Source organism: Erinaceus europaeus, chromosome 11 (genome assembly GCF_950295315.1).
Source record: "Erinaceus europaeus chromosome 11, mEriEur2.1, whole genome shotgun sequence".
Classification (NCBI taxonomy): domain Eukaryota; kingdom Metazoa; phylum Chordata; class Mammalia; order Eulipotyphla; family Erinaceidae; genus Erinaceus; species Erinaceus europaeus.
Window position 1 is genome coordinate 74,538,377 of NC_080172.1, and position 22,635 is coordinate 74,561,011.

The 22,635-nt window shown below is 35.4% G+C and overlaps 1 protein-coding gene and 1 pseudogene across 3 annotated transcripts in view; one reads left to right on the plus strand and one right to left on the minus strand.

Moving 5' to 3' along the window:
* Positions 1–1,079: 1,079 nt before the first annotated feature.
* Positions 1,080–22,635, minus strand: part of GLMN (glomulin, FKBP associated protein) — a 35,387-nt gene continuing 13,831 nt past the window's right edge. For all 3 annotated transcript variants that reach the window (XM_060202069.1, XM_060202070.1, XM_007533281.3), the window contains 12 exons: positions 18,661–18,848; positions 16,990–17,043; positions 15,606–15,636; positions 15,415–15,504; positions 12,895–12,936; positions 12,730–12,803; positions 11,678–11,762; positions 10,913–11,022; positions 10,120–10,183; positions 1,914–2,037; positions 1,430–1,512; positions 1,080–1,232 (listed from right to left, as the gene is read on the minus strand). In XM_060202069.1, coding sequence (XP_060058052.1) covers positions 1,116–1,232; positions 1,430–1,512; positions 1,914–2,037; positions 10,120–10,183; positions 10,913–11,022; positions 11,678–11,762; positions 12,730–12,803; positions 12,895–12,936; positions 15,415–15,504; positions 15,606–15,636; positions 16,990–17,043; positions 18,661–18,848 — 1,062 coding nt within the window. In that variant the 3' untranslated portion in view covers positions 1,080–1,115. The remainder of the gene's footprint in view (positions 1,233–1,429; positions 1,513–1,913; positions 2,038–10,119; positions 10,184–10,912; positions 11,023–11,677; positions 11,763–12,729; positions 12,804–12,894; positions 12,937–15,414; positions 15,505–15,605; positions 15,637–16,989; positions 17,044–18,660; positions 18,849–22,635) is intronic.
* On the plus strand, positions 10,810–10,920 carry LOC132541530 (small nucleolar RNA U3; annotated as a pseudogene).

Consider the following 22,635-nt stretch of genomic DNA (forward strand, 5'->3'; position numbering starts at 1 on the left):
AAATTAAATTGGATGGACTTCATTCATACTAGAAAATTAGAGTGCATTTTAAGTAGCCCCTTAGACTACAGGAAGATTATATATATTTTCTCCCTCCTTCCCACAAGGGAAGCTAGTATTCCTAAAATTACTATTTGCAGATGCTTTCACAAAGTAACTGCAGCTAAAATCTGCCCCATAAAACTCTCAAAGCTAGAAAAGAGAGGAAAGTTGAAAGCAGTCAGCTAGTCTGAACTTAGAACTTCTCTTATAATGGTATGATCCAATTTGACATTAGAAATTTTAAGACGTAATATGGCATCTACAGTATTTGCCATGTAGATAACTTAAAAAAAAAAAGTGTGTGTGTGTGTGTGTGTGTGTGTATATGAGAGAGAAAAAAAAAACTCATGTAAGCAGGAGAAAGAAAGCAGAGCACTGTTCTATCATATGTAGTATAGGGATCAAATCTGGGGCTTTGTGCATACAAAGACAGTGTTCTACCTGCTGAGCCACACTCCCAGTTATTTAAAATGTATAATAGAAATAAACCAGGAGAAAGCAAATACTAGGTGATCTCAGTCACATATGGATTCTGAAAACAAGGGAAAATATAGACTGAAATGTTAATAAACCTGTGGTCTATTTTAGCAGATCTCAGGATTCTAGAGGGGGAGGTAGGAACAGTTGAAGTGGGAATTGGGGCCTAATGCCCTGTGGTGGAGAGAGATTTTTGGTGATGGGTGAGATGTGTTGGCACAGATTCCAATGAGATGAAATTGTATCTTTGTGACAGGTCTTATAAAAAACATTTCCACAATAAAAATAATTTTTAAAAGAAAAAAATTAAAAGCCAAAGTAAAATTTTAATTAAAATATAAAGAAGACATAAAAAGAAATTAAACCTGTCAGCAAAAATGAGTGATATTTATCAGAATCAGTACAGGATATGTAGTATGTATAGATAACTTTTAAAACAAAAGAATACTACCGATCTATATGTCATTACAAAAATTGATGAATTATATTAACTTTCATAGCAATAAGTGTTTCACATAAAAGATTTTATCAAAGACATTAAATAATTCATAATGAAAAACAACATTTTACTAGTTTTTATTTAGGAAGTAGAGATTTCATTTTATCCCAGTATGTTCTTCAGAGGTAGACTTTGTTTTTATTTCAATGAGTTCTTCTACTCGAGCCAGGACACTTTCTATCAAATCAAATGTGAAAAGAGCTGAATGTAGGACCTACAATGTAAAGACAAAAATAGTATTATTCATGATCCCTTTAAAACAAACAATTTTTTTTTTCTGCCATGAGGGTTATCACAAGGGCTCAGTGCCAGCACTACAAATCCACCACTGAGTGTGTCACTGCCAGACCCCCAAATCAAAAAAAAAAAAAAAAAATTCAACTGTATTGTTTAGGAAAAAATCAGCTCTACCTTCAGTTGCATTTCAGGAGGCATATTAGGTATTTCCTCTCCTCCTACTGTTACAGAACAAAGATCTTTTGACTTTGGGATTTCTGTAAGGAAAAAGTTATCACAATTATTAGAAACAATTCTAAGACTATAATAGTAAATTTATAAGCTAAATTTATTCACTAGTTTTAATGTAAATTAAGTCAAGCTAGTAGAAAGTAAAAAAACCCCTCAATGTTGCAGTATTATTTTGACATGAGTAAAAATTTATAAACTTTTAAGAATTATACCTGCTACAAAAGTTATGGTAATGTCTACAGAGTATCACTGTAGCTATATGGAAAAAAAGATAAGGTTATAGTAGAATTGCAACTTTAAAATTACTTAGCTGTTCTTATTTACTTATAAATTAGACAAGATGAAAACATTGTTTGTTTTAAATGTAAATGTAAGTTCTAAAATTTTATAAAGTTTTAGACTTAACTGAAAACAAAATGTCACCAACCTTGGTTATTTTCTTGACTATTTTTAATTTCTGCTTCATAATGTGCTTTTGACATATTAAGTCCTGTATGAAGTGGCTTTAAGAAATTATTTTCAATCTTTCCAAGTTCTGTCCATAATCCAGTCTGTTCAGAAGAATTAACGAAAATCATTAAGTTATTATTTCTAAGTATCTTGGGAGTAACAAAAATGAAATATGATCCTTTCAAGGTAAAGTTTACTATTCCATAATACACTTATTACTGTATCTAGTAGAATACAAGCCAAGACAAAAATGTACTGGATCAGCACACTTCTTTCTGCACCATCTGGACAGCTAGTTTTGAGATCTATAACTTACTAGTTGTATCCATTAGGAAGTTTTTTGAGAATTGCAAAGGTAAAGTTTACTATCCCATAATACACTTACTCTAGTTATTATTTTAAAACATAATATCCTAAAGACTCTATTACAAATTTATTAGGAACAGTAAGCCAGTGAAGTGCTAGGCTACAAAATCAAAATACAAAGACCTACTGCATTTCTATATTGAAGTAATGAACCAGAAGAGAAAGAAATTAAGAAAACAAACCCATTTACAGTTTCATTAAAAAGAATCAGATACAAAAGAATCAAAAACTTGAACTTCAAAAACTATGAAAGGAAATGAAAAAATAATCTGTACTCATGAATTAGAAGAAAAAAACATCCTACTAAAAGCATAATACAGACTCAGTGCAATCCTTATCAAAATTTTCTGTAGCATTCTCTATAGAAATAGCACAATTACTGTCCAGTACAAATGAGAAACTGGGCTTTCAGAAATTTAAATAAAATTTTAAATAGTTCCAATGTGACTACTGCTAACTATATTATGTAGTACACATTTAGAAAATCTTATTAAGGTGGTCCGGGAGGTGGCGCAGTGGCTAAGGCACTAGACTCTCAAGCATGAGGTCCTGAGTTCAATCCCCGGCAGCACATGTACGAGAGTGATATCTGGTTCTTTCTTTCTCTCCTCCTATATTTCTCATTAATAACTAAATAAAATATTTTAAAAAATAAAATCTTATTAAGACAAGTTTTTTTTAGTTATCATTATTTATTTATTGGATAGAGACACCTAGATCGAGAGAAGGGAGTGATAGAGACACCTGCAGCACTGCTTCACCACTTGCAGAGCTTCATCCCTGCAGGTAGGGCCAGGGGCTTGAAACTAGGTAGATCCCTGTGCATTGTAACTTGTGCGGTCAACCAGGAGCACCACAACCTGGCTATTGCTATTGCTAAGTTTTTAATAGCAATTTATTTTAACACATACTAAAAATAAAACAAGGCTAAAGGAAATTTGGCACTCATTTTGTCCAACATAGTTCCATAAAATTTTCATATAATGAACTTCTTACTTAGAAGTAGTAGTGAAGAGTGGTACAAATAAAAATATTTCCTTTCTCTGAAATTAAGATTGCTAGGTTTCTTTATAAAACACTACAAAGAAAATCAATCGTAAAATTCCTTTTATCTTCTATTGGGTCATCAGAAAAGTCATGATGCATATTTTCTTTTTTTGCAAAAGTGTGTCATGACTTTTCTGATGACATGGTATGTCTTAGAAAAGTATCAAGATTAAAAAAAAATTGTTGCAGTGAGGATTAAAATTTTAATGTTCCAACATATTTCCTTACCCAAGTAGGCTCATTGATGGGTATTTCTGAACTCTTTTCAGATTTAATTTCTTTTATTTATTTATTTTTTAATATTTTATTTTATTTATTTATTCCCTTTTGTTGCCCTTGTTGTTTTATTGTTGTAGTTATTATTGTTGTTGTCGTTGTTGGATAGGACAGAGAGAAATGGAGAGGGGGGGAAGACAGAGAGGGGGAGAGAAAGATAGACACCTGCAGACCTGCTTCACCGCCTGTGAAGCGACTCCCCTGCAGGTGGGGAGCTGGGGTTCGAACCGGGATCCTTATGCCGGCCCTTGTGCTTTGCGCCACCTGCGCTTAACCCGCTGCGCTACAGCCCGAATCCCCAATTTCTTTTATTTTTAAAAAAATATTTATTTATTTATTCCCTTTTGTTGTCCTTGTTTTTTTATTGTTGTAGTTATTATTGTTATTGATGTCATCATTGTTAGATAGGACAGAGAGAAATAGAGAGGGGGAGAGAAAGATAGATACCTGCAGACCTGCTTCACCGCTTGTAAAGTGACTACCCTGCAGGTGGGGAGCCGGGGGGCTTGAACCGGCATCCTTAGGCCAGTCCTTGTGCTTTGCACTACGTGTGCTTAACCCACTGTGCTACAGTCCAACTCCTTCAGTTTTAATTTCTTTATTGGGGGATTAAAGTTTTACAGTTGACAGTAAATACAGTAGTTTGTACATGCATAACATTTCCCAGTTTTCTACATAATAATACAACCACCACTAGGTCCTCCGGGGCCATTATGTTCCAAGGCCTGAACTCTTCCCCCTCCCCCACCCCAAAGTCTTTTACTTTGGTGCAACTCCAGTTCAAGTTCTGCTTAGTGTTTTCTCTTCTGACCTTGTTTTTCAACTTCTGCCTATGAGTAAGATCATCCCATATTCATCCTCTTTTTTTTCTGACTTAACCTTACTTAACATGATTTTTTTCAAGCTCCATCCAAGATGGGCTGAAAATGGTGAAATCAGTTTTTTAATTTTTATCATCTTTATTTATTGGATAGAGATAGCCAGAAATTGAGAGGAGGAGGGGAGATAGGGAGAGAGACAGAGAGATACCTGCAGACTTGCTTCACCACTCATAAAGCTTTCCTCCTGTAGGTGGGGACCACGGGCTCGAACCCGGGTCTCCTTGTGCACTGTAACGTGCACTTTACCAGGTGCGCCACCACCCAGCTCCGAAATCACCATTTTTAATACCTGAGCAGTATTTCATTGTGTCCATGACTTGTTCAGCCACTCATCTGTTGTTGGACACCTGGGTTGCTTCCAAGTTTTGACTACTACAGATAGTGCTACTATAAACATAGGTATACACAGATCTTTTTGGATGGGTATGTTTGGTTCCTCAGGATATATCCCCAGGAGAGGAATTGCAGGGTGATAGGGTAGGTCTATTTCTAGTCTTCTATAAGTTCTACAGACTGCTCTCCACAGCAGTTGGACTAATTGACATTCCCACCAGCAGTGCAGGAAGGTTCCTTTGTCCCCACAACCTCTCCTGCATTTGTTGCTGCTACCTTTTCTGATGTATGACATTCTCACAAGACTGAAGTGGTATCTCATTGTCTTTATTTGCATTTCTGACAATCAATGATTTGGAGCATTTTCTCATATGTTTCTCATCCTTTTGGATCTCTTCTTGAGTGAGTATTATGTTCATATCCTCTCCTCATTTTTGGATAGGGTCATTTGTTTTCTTGTTGTTGAGTTTGGTGAGCTCTTTATATATTTTGGTTATTAAACTCTTGTCTCATGTATGGTATGTAAAGGTCTATTCCGTGAGGGGGTCTCTTTGGGTAGTGGTTTCTTTTGCTGTACAGAAGCTTTTTAGTTTGATGTAGTCCCATTTGTTTTATTTTTGTTTTAGTCTTCTTTGTAATTGGATTTGTTTCATTGAAGATGTCTTTAAAATTTACACAGAAAAGGGAGTCAGGCAGTAGCGCAGTGGGTTAAGCACAAGTGGCACGAAGCGCAAGGACCAGAGTAAGGATCCGGGTTAGCAACCCAAGCTCTCCACCTGCAAGGGGGTTGCTTCACAGGCGGTGAAGCAGGTCTGCAGGTGTCTATCTTTCTCTCCCCCTCTCTGTCTTCCCCTCCTCTCTCCATTCCTCTCTGTCCTATCTAACAACGATGACATCAATAACAACATTAATAACTACAACAACAATGAAAAACAAGGGCAACAAAATGGAAAAATAAATAAATATAAAAAAATTTAAAAAAGAAATTTACTGTCAGAACAGAGAAGACATTTGCAAAGAATATGATCAACTAGGTTAATAAATAGATGAAAAGGCGGTCAGGGCAGTTGCACACTTGTTAGAGTGCACACATTACCAACGACCCAGGTTCAAACCCCCAACCTGCAAAAGGAGATAAATCAGGAGTGGTGGAACAGTGCTGCAGGTGTCTTTTTCCCTTTCTGTCTCCCACTTCCTTCTGAATTTCTTTTTAAATAAATAAATCCTATATAAATAGATAAAAGAAGGTAGTAGATTACATCCAATTTCTCCTTTTCTCCTAATTTGTAAATACTTATTTATGAATATTGTAGGACTTCCATTACTTTTAATACTGAGGTCATTTGACTCTGCTAATAACAAGAATATGTTTATATAAGAATATATATCTATATCCTATAAGAATCATTTAAATGAAAACATAGGTTACATAAATTCTAGGTAGGTATTTACATATTTGTAACTTCTTCCCAAGTGAAAAACATACAAACATACATTGGCATTTATTTTCTTTAAGTTCCTGGTATTGGGTAAGGGAGATAAAAATAATGGTTTTGTCAAGAGCTTTCATGTCTGAGGCTCTGAGGCCTAGGTTCTATCCGCTACATCATCATAAACCAGAGATGAGCAGTGTTCTGGTAAAAAAAAAAAAAAAAAGTAATAAAAAATAATAAATTCCTGATATTAGTGGTTTATAATCTCACATTGTTTCCTTCGACCCTCCTTTATTTAGCAAATTATTAGAATTATTTAGGAAAAAAATATTTAGGAAAATGTAAGCAGGTAGAACAGAAAGTCAGGGATAAAATTATTACTGACCATTATCAGAATTGTCATTCAAAATAGCAATTATTTAAAGATACCTACCAAATAACAACATGAAGTATAAAAACTAAATTGGTTTTCCCAGTAGAGATGAAATACAGGGCCTGGGAAATGTTATAGGAAACAGAAGTGTGGGTTAAGGGTGCCTATAACTTGTGCAGAAATAAAGAAGTATGAAATAGTAGAGGGAAGTGACATGAAAAGAATAAACTGGTTGACAGTAACCCAAAATATCAGGAAATGAACAAATAATTATTCAGTTATGAATCACTGTTTTGTACTGAAATAATTCTATTCTTATTTAATCTTCCTATATTCCTTTCTGATTGCTTTTCAACTGACTAGTTACTCTCTCAGCACTAGTCAGAAATAGGTGCTGGTAGGAGTCTTTATGAATTAAACAATTCACAATTCATCATCATTCATATAATTTTGTTTCTCCTTACATTAAATTTTTTAATCATTCGGGAGTCCCATAGTGTGGCGGGTTAAGCACACGTGGTGCAAAGCACAAGGACCTGCCTAAGGATCCCAGTTCAAGCCCCTGGCTCCCAACCTGCAGGGGAGTTGCTTCACAAGCGGTGAAGCAGGTCTTCAGGTGTCTGTCTTTCTCTCCCCCTCTCCGCCTTCCCCTCCTCTCTCCATTTCTCTCTGTCCTATCCAACAACGACGACGTCAATAACAACAATAATAACTACAACAATAAAACAAAGGCAACAACAGGGAATAAATAAATGTTTAAAAACAGAACAAAAAATTTTTTTCTAAACATTCATAAGCTTTCATTTTCTGATTAACCACAGCAGACAGATTTGCTTCTCACTTACATACATGAAATTGTAAATGCACTTGGGAGAAACGCTCCCTAGCCTCTTAAACTGCCTCAAAGACGTCAGTTGCTGTTTTAGGATGGGTTTTTGTTAATTAGCCATATACTGAATGGTAACTAGCTTGCATGACAATACTTTGTGATATTTGATCCCCAAGATATAAGGAAACAATCCTAGGATGAGGTGGCAAAGCAAACAGCTTGATCCCTGGTATTGCATATACTGAAGCAATGCATTTTTTCTCTCTCCCTCTTTTATTAAGAAAATGCATCTTTAAACAAAATAAATCCTAAAAGTTGGCTGTATCTTTTTTTAATTTTTTAATTATTATTTATTTATTTATTTATTCCCTTTTGTTGCCCTTGTTGTTTTATTGTTGTGGTTATTATTGTTGTTGTTGTTGTTGGATAGGACAGAAATGGAGAGAGGAGGGGAAGACAGAAAGGAGGAGAGAAAGATAGACACCTGCAGACCTGCTTCACCGCCTGTGAAGTGACTCCCCTTAAGGTGGGGAGCCGGGGTTCGAACTGGGATCCTTATGCTGGTCCTTGTGCTTTGCGCCACCTGCGCTTAACCCGCTGTGCTACAGCCTGACTCCCGTATCTTTTTTTTTTTTTCACCTTATGATGTTAAATCAAATGCAAGTGAGGTATTATCTGACTAACATAGCAGACATTACACAGTGTAAAATTACTTGGTCTCCTCTCTCTAGGCAGAAGCCCATGTGCTTCCCCTGTAATATATACTGTTCTCTATACTTAATAAATTTATAACTCATAATCAAGAAAACTTTTTTTTTTTACTTTTCAGACAGGAATCAGATCACCTTCAAGGTTGGCCTTTTGTAACTCTATTTGACAAAGATCTGAATAACACAGGTCTATGTACTTGTTTAAAACTCAGTGATTGCACACTTTAAAATGTATGTATTTTCCAAAGTACCAGATTCAGTCCCTAGCACCAATATAAACCAGAGATGAGCAGTGTTCTGGTGTGTGTGTGTGTGTGTGTGTCTCATTAAAATAAAACCAGTTAACTATATACATTTTGGGCGGGGGAATATAGCATAATGGTTATGCAAACACACTCTCATGCCTGAGGCTCTGAGATCCCAGGTTCAATCCCCCACACCACCAAAAGCCAGAGCTGGGCAGTACTCTGGCTAAAACAAAACAAACAAATCATATGGTTTAATAAAAATTTATCTCAAAAGAAAAAACAAAGCAAGATTTTAAAAAATATTTTATTTATTTTATTTTTGAGAGAGATGCAGAGAGAGAAACACCAGAACACTGCTCAGCTCTGGCTTATGGTGGTGTGAGGGATTGAACCTGGGACTTTGGAGCCTCAGGCATGAGAGTCTGTTTGCATAACCATTGTGCTATCTCCCCACCCAAGGTATTTTATTCTATACTTAATGATATATATGCAGAAAAAATTAGGGAAGTATACTGCAGTTTGCAGTTTATTTTTAAATATATCAATAGAAGGGCCAGGCAGTGGCATACCTGGTAAAGCACACACATTACAGTGTGCAAGGACTTGGGTTTATGCCCTGATCCCCATCTACAGGCAAAGCTTGACAAGTAGTCAAGCAGTGCTACAGGTTTCTCAGTCTGCTCCTTCCCTCTCAATTTCTGTCTCTATTAAAAGTAAATAAATAAAAATTAAATGTAGATAGATAACAATAGTGGGTGGAAGGAGGAAAGGAAGATATATGGTAAAAGTAAAATGTTAATGGTGGCATCTAAGTAGTTGGTAAGTAATCAGTGCAAAATTCTTTCAATTTGGCTATACATTCCTCTCAAAAAATGTTTGCAGGGGAGTCATCTGGTATATAGTAAGTATAAGTCAGTGGTAACAACTCTTTGTTTTTCTTTTTTCTGAATGAAAAGAGACAAACAGGTCAACCTGTTAAACATACTAGATTGTGCAGAGAAGGGAAAAAAGTACTACATTCACCATATACTTTTCATTCCAACTCATGATTTATTTACATTTGTTTTTAAAAGGCTCTTTGGCATCTTTATATAAAAATAAGTTACTGTACTTTCTCAAACAAAAAAGATTTAGGTAGTTACAGTTAGAGATTGTCATAGGGAAACTATTAGGGTAGGTCTAGAAATAACAAGCAAATATAATTTTAATGTATGATTAATTTCCCTCAAATAGTTTTCTATTTATTGACTACCTCTAATGATATACTATTTTGTAAAAATCCAACTTCCTACACATTATCCAAAAGGTGCTGTTAGCAAATTCAGTTTTATTGAAAATGCTTTAACCTGTGATTTTCAAGAGGCAAGAATGAAATGTCAGATGATTTTATTTCATACAGCTCAAACTTAAATTATGACCTATAGACAGAGGCAGCTGAACAAGACACTCAAATATCAATATATGTTGAGTGTATATATATACATACATACATTATATATATATATGCAACTTGACTACCTAGGAAGTCTGACAGGAAGAAAGCAGAACTACAACAGGAAAAGGGGACTGGATGTGGGGTGGTAAGAACTCTTGTGAATTAATTTCAGATTTCATAGTAATTGTTGGCACTGCCTCAAGTCTCTCTGAATTTTTTAAATATGCAGTTTATTTTGCTTAATTCACTTACCTGATTATCATTTTCATTATCTTTGATAACCAGATACCTCAATAAGTTCAATGATGCCATTATCCTGTTAATTAAAAATATATAGTTATTATTTACAGCACAGTTTTATATGGGGTTGTTGGAAAAGTCAGGACATTTTTCTATGCAGAAAATGCACTGCAACTTTTCTGATAATCCAATATAATTGCTCTCCTGTGAATTCATAAAACATAATAGTTAAAACTTAATTTTTTTCAAGAATCTTATTTTTTTTCTGTCAAACATTTTTTAAACGGGGGAATTAATGGTTTACAGTAAATACAGTTGTTAATACATGTGTAAAGTCTCTCAACTTTCTGCAAAACACTCACTCCAGCATAGGTCCTCTACCACCATGCACTAGGGCCTGAAAGTCATCCCCCTCCTCAGAGTCCTTAGCTTTGGTGCAATATAGTCTTGCCATTTTTAATATTTAAAAATATTATCTCCTGAGCCTAAATTTTTAAGATTTCTATTTATAAATGCTTAAAACCATTTCTTAACATCCATTTTATTATGTTAAAAGTACAGTTATATGTTGTATAAGAAAAAAACATACATGAGTTTCTTAACCTTAGCAATTACACCCAGTTGTACTAGAATTCTGGGTGTGTCAAAGATACAAAATCATACTATGGTAGTCTGGAAAGAAGTTTTGTTTTACATAGTATCAAGACTATACTTTCATGGATCATTTCTATAGTTTGTTTTATGTAGTATCTAAGTACTTAAATATGAGAATCTTTTGTGTGAACCTTAGTAGTGATCACCTCACCTATCTGAGTTTTGCAGCAGATCTGTTTCAGCACCCTCTGGGAGAAAGAGGACCAAATCCAGAAGGGAAATCAGCTGCGGTCCTGTAAACCATTTGTTGTTGTCTGTCCTCTGAAAAATCAAAGAAAATGTCATAAAGGCTATGCACAGTAATTCTTATTTTTCTAATAATTTGGTACTACAAAAAAAAAAAGCCTACTAGACACTTAAATTTATTCTTTTCAGCTTTACTTTTAATTCTTCTGTACACTTCCCAGACAGTTGTGCGTGCTCCTGTTTCTTTTTTTGTGTGTGAATATTTAAAGATTGTACTTAAATTTCTATTAATCTTTCAGAAGTATATAGTAAAACAGAAAGATCAAATAATTTAAATGTGTAGTACACAAAATTTTAAAATTCAGTTTTAAAAAGAAATAATAGAGAAAATATTTAGAATACTAGAGATAGAAAATGTCCACAGGTCAAAATATATTTAAAAAGTGAGTATATCTGACCTGCATGTTCAGTGGAGAAGCAATTACAGAATCCAGACCATCACCTTCTGCACCTCATAGTGATCCTGGGTCCATGCTCCCAGAGAGATAAAGAATTGGAAAGTTTTCAAAGGAATGGGATGGGATATGGAACTCTGGTAGTGGGAATTGTGTGGCATTGTACCCCTCTTATCCTATGATCTTGTCAATATTTTTTATGTTATGTTATTTAAAAAATGAAAAATGATTATATCTTACAAAATAGATAACTGATACCTGAACTATGCTCTTACCTTTAAAGACATGTCAACTTGATTTTTGATATTTTGGATAATAAAGGCCTCCACACCTGAGTGATTACTTGTATTCAATAAGCACCTTAAAAGCAAAATTATAATATAGTTGAAATTGCATTGAACTGCATTATAATTAAATTATTGCATATTCAGATGAACTTTGTGAAAACAATAAGCAAGGTAACCAATTACAAAATCACCTGTTTACAGTTACTGCTCTGACAAATTCAATTTTAATTGGATCTTTCCAATAAGAAATTTCTACTGAACCAAATTTGAATCTTTTTAAAATTTTAATTGCCACCAGGGTTATTGCTGGAGTTCAATGCCAGCAATACAAATCCCCTGCTCCCAGAGGACACTTTTTTTTCCTTCCTATTTTACTGGATACTACAGATATAAATTGAGAGGGGAGAGGAAGATACAGAGGGAGAGAGACAGAAACCTGTAGACCTGCTTCACTATTCATGAAGTGTCCTCCCTACAGGAGAAGAGGGAGGAGTTGGGGCTCAAACCCGAGTCCTTGTGCTTGGCAATATGTGCACTTAATCAGTGCACCACTTATTGACCCCTCCCAAATATGAATCATTTTATGCAGATAGTTGAAATTATTTACATGGTAAGAATAGGCCTCTTCTATAAAAACCTAAAAATTCCTCAAATTATCTCCACATTTTATTTTTCAGTTTCAACTGTGAAAAATGGAGATTTCACTATAAAGTTTAAGCAGGAATTTTTTTTTTTAGTCTTTAGAGTATATTATATCCTACAGTGACAACATGGTATTAATTTGGTTTTAATTTTTAATTTTATGTATTTAAAACTTATTTTTGGGTATAGAAAGAAATTAAGAGGGAAAGAGGAGATGGAGGAGAGAAAGAAAGATACTTATAGCACTGCTTCACCACTCAGGAAGCCTTCCCCATATAGGAGGGGACTGGGGCTAGAAACTGAGTCCTTGTGCACTCGACTAGCGGGGCTATTACTCGGCCCCTAATTTGGTTTTTAATCAACCAAACACTTTGTAATTAACCAAGTTTGTGACATACCGAAATAATGTATATTTGCCTTGTGAATCCAACTTGTTAATAAACAGCTGAAGCATAGCTAATCCCTTTTTCCTCTAAAATGAAACAAATAATATAATTACATAAAATAAACTATTTGCTTTAAAATTTTTGTAAGTCATTATTCATCCCAAAGTATTTACATACCAGTGTCTCAATGGGACAGAGAGTCATTACTCTGACTAAGCCCTGGAAATTAACAACAAAAAATTAGTCGGATATAAATAGACTATTTAGACTACAAACAACTATGTTAATAGTGGGTATTAAAAAAAGTATGGAAGGTGCTTTAAAAGTGAAGTACATTTTTCTTACCTTTTTTTTTTAAATATATTTTTTATTTATTTACTTTTAAAATATTTATTTATTCCCTTTCGTTGCCCTTGTTGTTTTACTGTTGTAGTTATTCTTGTTATTGCTATTGATGTCATCGTTATTGGATAGGACAGAGAGAAATGGAGAGAGGAGGGGAAGACAGAGAGGGGGAGAGAAAGACAGACACCTGCAGACCTGCTTCACCGCCTGTGAAGTGACTCCCCTGCAGGTGGGGAGCCGGGGGCTCGAACCGGGATCCTTACACCGGTCCTTGCTTTGTGCCACATGAGCTTAACCTGTTGTGCTACCGCCTGACTCCTTACCTTTTTTTTTTTAAAAAAAATTTATTATCTTTATTTACTTATTGAATAGAAACAGCCAGAAATCAAGAGGGAAGAGGGGTGATAGAGAGGGAGAGAGACAGAGAGACACCTGCAACACTATTTCACCGCTCGCAAAGCTTTCCCACCACAGGTAGGGACTGAGGACTCAAACCCAGGTCCTTGCACATTGTAACATCGTGAACCATGTGCACCACCGCCAGCCCCCATTTTTCTTACCTTTTCATTCTATTGTTAGGTCTATAAACAGCTAAGTACAATCTATTTTATATATGATATATTGAATGGGATGTTATGAAAGGTGATTTAGAAAAGGACAGTGAGGTCAGAAGATATGCTACCAAGTAAAGCATGTCCCCTGTTATATGTGAGGCCCTGGGTTCAAGCCCCAGCTTCACATGATACCATCCAGGGGAGATCCATGGATGGTGGAATGGTGCTATGGTATATCAGACCTGTTTTTCTCTCCCTCTGTGATCTCGTGTGTGTGTGTGTGTATGTGTGTGTACCTCCTTCTCTCCTCATATTCTCTTTCCAAAATACATAAACAATAAAAAATTGACTGGAGAGGCCACTCAGCAATAACACATATACATGAGGCCCTGGATTCAGTCCTCTGTGTCACACAAAAATAAAGTGAATGGTATTTTTCATTTAGGTCTAGAGTAGCAAGAAAAAGTTAAACATATATAAATATAATCCATTCATCCAATGCAACAGGATTAGAATACTAACAGAAGTCATATTTTTGTATTTAATTGCCTCTGTATCATCTATGGACTTGCTTTAAAAGAACCAACATTAGTAGGAAAAATAAGCCACTGGATAGAAAAATAAAATATCTTTCTAATAATAAGTCAATGCATGCCTTGACAAGAATCTTTAGAACTTGAATTATAAAAGGAAAGAAGCTGGGGCCAGGCAGTGGCACATCTGGCCGAGTGCCCATATTACAATGCACAAGGATCCAGGTTCAAACCCCTTGTCCCCACTTGCAGGGCTGTACCACTCTCTTTCTCTCTATCTCCTCTGCCCTCTGGATTTGTGTCTCTATCCAATAAATAACATAATTAAAAAAAAATTAAAGGAAAGAAGCTTTCTTTTTTTAAAAAAAATTTTTATTATCTTTATTTATTGGATAGAGACAGTCAGAAATCAAGTGGAAGGGAGAGACAGAGAGGGAAAAAGACAGACACCTGCAATCCTGCTTTACTACTCGCAAAGCTTTCCCCCTGCAGGTGGGGACGGGAGGCTTGAACCTGGGTCCTTGCACATTGCAACATGAGTGCTCAACCAGGTGTGTCACCACCCGGCCCCAAAGCTTTATTTTCTAAGATCTCTATGAAACATAGTGTTAAAGAAGAAACTTACGTTTTCCCATTAAATGCAATGTTATCAGCTACAACAGCCATTAGTCACAATTAGCTATCTACATCTGAATTTAAATATTTTAAAAACTCAGTTTCTTTTTTTATTTTTCTGTTATTATCTTTATTTATTTATTGGTTAGAGAGTTAGAAATAAAAAAGGAAGGGAGGGGCTTCGCCACTTGCAAAGCATTTTCCCCTTGCATGTGGGGACCAGGGGCTTGAACCTGGGCCCCTGTGCATTGTAACGTGAACTCTGCCAGGTGCACCACCACACAGCCCCCAAAACTCAGTTTCTTAGTAACTCTAGCCACATTTCAAGTGTTCAACATGACTGTTGGCTTTCACATTGTACCACACAAACAGGATAGTTCTACCATCATAATTCTAGTGGTTAACACTGCACTAGAGTTTTTAAAGATATTAAGAAGTAGGAGAGGAACCAGAAAAGAATTTTAATTAAATTCAAAATAGGGCCATGAAGGTGATACAGTGGATAGTGTTAGATTCTAAAGCAGTTTGATTCCCAGCATTGATGTACCAGATACTTTCGTTCTCTTTCTCTCTTCCTCTTATAATAAATAATAAACCTCTATTAACTTCAGAAGAGAAACGGGGTTAATTTTCAAAATTAGAACACATACCTGAGGTACAGTAAGAAAACTCTTGATTTCCAAGTACTGATGCAGTAGACTGTTATCTTCTAGTCTCAATAAACCATTCTCCAATAGATCCTACAGAGTACATATACATACTATGTATATATAGGAAGTTAACAGCTGCATTTTTGGTATAATTGTGTTTTTAAATTACAATTGGTACAAATAAATCTTACCAATCCTTTGGAGGAAACAGACTCTTCTGTTCTGGAAAAAGAATATTAAAACTTATTAGCATGATTATCTAAATTATTGTAGAATAATTCATTTGGGAAAAATTGGTATTTAAACATTAGCTAAAATTCTTAATCCATTCTGATCTGCCTTTTAATTTAGCTAGTGATATCCAAATGGCTGATTTTCTGGCATCAAATCAGTAGATCACCACCAGAAAATGCTAAGAAGTCAGTCAGATTTAATGAATATCATACATTTCAGAAATATATAAAACCTTCTATTCTGCTTAAAAAGTATTTCTCCATTTATGAAAAATTTAAAATATAATAACAATGTATGATAATTATAAACTAAATATTTAATATCTGTGGCAAAAGGTATTATCTCAAGCTCCAAGTTCTTATTCTAACCATAATATGAATTGAAAGTATTGTTTTTGGCTCAGTGACTAAACTGGAAACCTCAAGAATATGTAACTTGAAGTTAAAATCAATTATGTGTTTTTACTAAATAACAGGAACTAAGGAGAATGTAAAAATCATTAAGAGATCTATAATACAGTGAATTTATAGTTAACAACTACTTGTGCCAGGAGACCACTGGAAATAACTAGACTAAAGGTTGAGGCTTTGGATATTTGCCATGTTACAAATTTTCCTTCACCTGGGATGAGATGGAATCGACAAACTGTCAATAATGTTTCTAAAAGGGCAGTACTGAAAGGCCCTGACTTCAGACAAAGAGTATAGTTTTTTCAAGTCCTAAATATATGTCTGGACAAAAAGTGCTCATTTTTCACTTTCTAATTTTTTTTTTTTTACCAATGAAAGTCATGTCTTAGTACTTCAATGAGAAAAATTTTTGTACATGATCACTGTTACTGCCATTAAGTTAGGAAAGGAGTTAACACACCTCTTTTCTTTTGTATTATATTCATAAAGCAAAAATATAGATGATTTCTTCCACTGACTACAGTGAGATTGAGGCATTTTAATTTACCAAATTTTGAAACATGGTAAGATTAACTTCAGAAACAAATGATCAGAAACTCTTTACAAAATTTTTTTTTAATTAGTGATGTAATAATGATCAACAACATTGTGGGATAAGAGGAGTACAATTCACACAATTCTCACCACTAGAGTTCCATAGCTCCAGAAACTCTTTGAGATAATTATCTTAATGTTTGTTCAAAGTAAGATTTTGTTGTAAATTCTTGTTCAATCTTTTGTTTCTCTTGTGAATATCTGACTTACTATTTCACAAAACAATACACTATTTTATTGTTTAATTAGTCTGACAAAGAGAAAGAAACCCCTCAATCTTGACAGTGATTATTTTAATACTAGTATTTAATTCTGAGATGTCATCTAAATGTCTTACCTTTGCAAAAATACTTCAATATGTGTCATATTAAACTGTAAAAGGAACAGTGGGCTAAAATAGAAAAAAAAATAAGTATAGATGGATACACACATAAATATACATTGTTAGGAAATGTATAAATAACATTAGGGGTGGAAATGTGATTCCCTTAACGAAGATATGTTGAAGTCCTGTCCTCAAGTACCTCAGAATATTACCTTCTCTGGAGATAGTCTATTTTTGTTTGTTTTAAATACAAGCACATTATTAATTTTATTGGCAGGAGATAAATGGCTGGTTTATGTTTGAAACAAAAAATTGCTTAAAGGGTACTGAGCAAAAAATTGTGACCCATAATCATAACATATATGTAAGACCAAAAAGCACATTAACTACATTTGGGAAAGATACCATAAAAAAGGAAATGCACTGTTCTAGAGGAGGGGGTCTTTGCATTGCATTATATAATTAAATGTTTACTTTTACAAGGAATGATAAACTTTATGGGATAAAGAGGACATGTCAAGGCAATTATAACAGGAATATTTTACCTGAGTTGAGTGGTAAAAACATAAAAGGCTAAAAGTGACATTTAAGGATAAAGTTAGTTCTAGGCAGATCTACAGTCCTTATAATAGGAAAGCTCATGACATATTTGAATAAGATACAAAAAGAAGCTGTGTTACTGTAGAATAATAAAAAGTAGGCTACATAATAGAATATAAGTCAGGACAATCAAGCAGAGAGCAGATCTGGTGTAAGTTTGTCTCGTGAAGGTTTTTTTGTTTTTCTTAACAGCAGTAGAAAGCAAGAGAAGGGTATTCAGTAAGGCACTACTTTGAAAGTTGCACTTTCCTGTGTATTGAGAATAAGTTGGATCAAAATAAAATGAGAGCAGATATAAAAAAAAGTATCCATTTAAGGGCAGAAAAAGAGCATAAATATTTATGCAAAAAACTTTGATGCTTGAGGCTCTGAGGTCCCAAGTGCAGTACTCTGGTTAAAATAAAAATACAAAAGTAAACTAAAATAAAAATATTCATTCAGGGGATAGATAGCATAATAGTTATGCAAAGAGATACTCATGCCTGAATTCAATCACCCACACCACCATAAGCTAAAGCTAAGCATTCCTCTAGTTAAAATAATAATAATAAGAAGAATATACATATATATCTCCATTCACAATCATAGCTGTAATATACTGAAAAGATGGTGGTAGCAAGTCCTAGAACATGATGGCAGAGGACCTAGTGGGGGTTGTATTGTTACGTGGAAAACTGGGAAATGTTATACATGTACAAACTATTGTATTTACTGTCAGCTGTTAAACATTAATCCCCCAGTAAAGAAATAAAAAAGGAAAGATGGTGGTAATTTAAACCACTCCATGAGAAACTGTCTAGTTTCCTTGTTGACAGTCCAGGATGGCCCCAATAGCTTCAAAACCAAACCCAAAATTTCTTGGGTTCTTGTCCTCATCATCCCTTATATCTATTTCAACTCCTCTCTCCTATGCCTTTGACTACTACTAGTATTATAGGTATTACTATTTAGAATAAAACTAGATTGTTTATATTTAATTTAAAATGAACCCATACTTTACTAAATATATACTAAACATTAGATAAATACATTTGATGAAATTCCTTTTAGAATACATGAAAAAAAGCAAACACTGACTCCTACCTTAATACCATTGGAAGCTGATTGATACTGATGCCCTGTACAAATACTAGATATGCCAGAGATGCCATAGAGTCTGATAACTGTTTGTCTTCTTCTTCCTCAAATTCAAGATAATTCCAAATCTTTTTTTTCCTTCCATGATTAAAAATCATTTTGGGGAAAGGGTGTCCAATTGCTGATAAGAAACCCTATGAGATGGATAAGAGAGGGAGCTATTTAGACTCTGGTGTGATACTCTTCATAGTCACATCCTGTATAATCAGTCCCCATTTGTCAAGTATGGGAGGGACCTGTGTGACTTGCTTCTAACCAATACATGTTATATTTGATTACATTACACACTACAAGTACAGGGATTTTTACAAATGTATTTCAAGTCTGAGGTCAGTTGGATCTGAATTTTTCAGAAGACTAACCTGAGTGAGCCTGACTTAAGTAGACAGAAGGTTTTTGAAGAGGGTCCAGGCTTTCTTTAAGAGTGAGAAACTCTCACATCATATCAGTGGGGCTTACAGTCAACAATATTTATACCCCTTTCCCATATTAGGGACCTACTCTCTTCCCTGATCCAGCTTTCTGGTCCTTTTTCCAGCCATGACATCATCTCCCCAGACAATAACCTGGATCCACTGGTATATCAGATTTCAGGGTCAGGGGCAAAAAGAAAAAGGAAAAAAAAAAAAAAAAAAAACTAGTATAGCTATAGGCTCTTTGAAATTTAACTAAAATATGCCTACTAGCTATCTACAAAATGGAGGACCCCAAACTCTTCATCTTCATTCTTATTCCAGCCCTTAGGTCCATGATTGGTCAACAATTTGTTTGGCTTTGTCAAAACAAATTGTCAACCACCAGGTTCCAGATGCTAGTATGATACTGACCAGACTTCCCTGGACAGACAACCCCACCAACGTGTCCTGGAGCTCCGCTTCCCCAGAACCCCACCCTACTAGGGAAAGAGGCAGGCTGGGAATATGGATTGACCTGTCAATGCCCATGTTCAGCAGGGAAGCAATTACAGAAGCCAGACCTTCAACCTTCTGCATCCCACAATGACCTTGGGTCCATACTCCCAGAGGGTTAAAGAATAGGAAAGCTATCAGGGGAGGGGATGGGATACAGAGTTCTGGTGGTGGGAACTGTGTGAAGTTGTACCCCTCTTATCCTATGGTTTTGTCAATGTTTCCTTTTTATAAATAAAAAAATTAAAAAAAAAAAAAATGAGAAACTCACCCTTACTGGTTTTAAGGAACCAAGCTGCTATGTTATAAAACTATGCACAAGGAGTTATAAGCAGTTTCTAGGATCTTCAAATAGTCCCTGGCTTCAAGGAGATAAATTTTGCCAACAGCCTGAGGGAGCCTGAAAATTCATCTTTCCCCAGTTAAGCCAACAAATGGACTGTACTCTCTGAGGCCCTCAGAGCAGGACCCAGCTAAGCCATGGCTGGACTTACGAGACTGCGAGATGCATAGAGACTCTGAGATAGCACATGATGCTTCAAACTTTTAAGTTTGTGGAAATACACTGATATAAAGCTAATATAGAAGCCAAAAGCAAAGTCATTAATTTACTTAAATATGTATATATTAGATAGTTTCTAAGTTGATTCAGAATGGTAAATCAAGGTACACATACAACTGACTAATGATTTGACTGCTAGATAAATGACTCTGAAATAACAGAATAATATTTTACACTAAACATTTTTAAGTACTTCCAGACAGAAGGATAGAAAGTAAAACAGTGGTTGCCAAGGGTTGGAGGAGTGGACAGCTAGTGTTTAATGGGTACAAAGTGTCAAGTGGAAAGACAGTGGTGATAACTGCTTAACAATGAATATACTTAATGCCACTGAACTATATACTTGAAAATGGTTAAAATGGGGGTAGGGGTAGATAGTGTAATCATTATGCAAAGAGATTCTCATGCCTGAAGCTCCGAAGTCCCAGGTTCAATTCCCAACACTACCATGAGCCAGAGCTGAGCAGTGCTCTGGTTAAAAAATTAATTAAAATTAAAAAAAAAAAAAATTTAAAGAAGAAAGAACCTGGTTAAAATGGCAATTTTATTTTGCGACCAGGATTATTACTGGGGTTCAGTGTCTGAAACAGATGCCACCACTCCTGGTAGCTACTTCTTTTATTTTTCTTTTGATAGTGAGGCAGAGAGAGAAGACAGGAGGGAGACAGGACAGCAGCACTACTCCACTGCTCATGCTTTCTCCTGCAGGTGGCAACCAAGGGCTTGAACCTGGGTGCTTGCGCAAAAGCAGTAAAGCAAGGCTGCAGGTATCTCTCTCTCTCTCTCCCTATCTCCACCTCCCCTCTTAATTTCTGTCTTATCAAATGGAAAAGATGAAGGAGGCAGAGGAGGAGGAGAATAATGGCTACAAGAACAGTGGATTCATAGTGTAGACAGCCTCAGCAGTAACCCTTGTGATAATAAGTCAAAAGGGAATGACAAAAATAGCTGAATCGGAATGAATAAAAAAACCTGACACATGTATTTATGAATAATGTGCAGTAGGCACTGGGCATGACATTGTAGGAAATTATAAAGCCAAACAGAACTTTTCTTTTCCAGCCTTGAAGGAGTTCAAATCTGCTAATCCTAGATGGCTCCATTAGTCATTTCAGAACACAAAAAAAGCAATCACAGAAACTTATCCACAGTCAAAAGAGATGCTATTCAGCTACCAGATGCTAAGTATATAATGCTGTGCTGATTTTCAAAGGCACATATCCTGTTATAGCTACAAGACAATATTCCAAATGTCCTCTTTTTACAAAACTCCATTTCTTCATCCAGTCAGTGTGACATATGTTTATTTCTAGAGAAATGTTATAATTTTTAAAAATGATCATATGTAAACTGTAAACTGCTACTCTGGACATTTAAGGTCCAGCTGTATCCAAATGAGGGCCTCCACTATATATCCACATGCTACCCTGCAGTCCTTCCTAGACTCTGGCACATGCGATACCAGGGGTGGAATTCAGGGTATCATGCTTTTAACTTCAGCACGCCTGCCACTGTCCTACCTCCTGGACTACTCAAGTCTACTAATGGATCGCTTTGTGAATTCTTACTGTTGCCCTTTTCTTTTTCTAATGATCCTTTCACTGATACCTTAGATTTTCTCCCTTCCACCTTTAACCTCCTCATACACACAGCACGCCTGTTCTAGCCAACTGCTATAAATATATCTCACTGATTTCTGATGGGAGCTGTTCATCCTTCAAACTTTCACATCTATTGCACTGAAGAGCGAACAAGGCAACACTAGAGAAGGATGGTATGGGTAAAGGTTTAGTATTATATTTGGCTCTTATGTTTTCAAACAGAAGCACATTTTCCTTTGAAACAAATGCATACTGCCCTTTATCTGTGCTTATCTGCCAAATGTTAACTTCTTGATGATTTCCCCATACTCACTTTGATACTTGGTTTTTCCTATACCCAACTCCTGACAAAGCTGAATATTCATGAGATAACTCTCACATGTTGGCTCTTGTTATCTCAATTCTAGTGGCATTACCTTCTAGTCCCGTTTAATACCAAACCCCACCCTGAATGGGATTTCTTTAAATATTTGGAACTGTTCCATATTAGATACCTAAAATCCATCATTTCATTTTCTGACCAAATTCTCTTACTCAATCTACTTTTCCATTTCTTACTTCTCTGATCCTGTGACATCTGCATTTTAATCTATTGTCCCCCTCTTAGCTCTCCTTTCCCTAACCAACCAATACATTTATCGGCCATCCAAACAATCTGTACCCTATAATTCCTTTAACTTCATCTATCCAGTAGAATGCTAAACTTGGAAAAACAGCTACAATCTACCTTCTCTACTTCTATACGCAGGCAGTTGAGTACTAAAGCAGAAAAAAAAATCCACAAAAATAACAGACCATTATCACTATAGTTGTCTCCAACCATAGTCAAATGCTCAGCACGACTTACTAA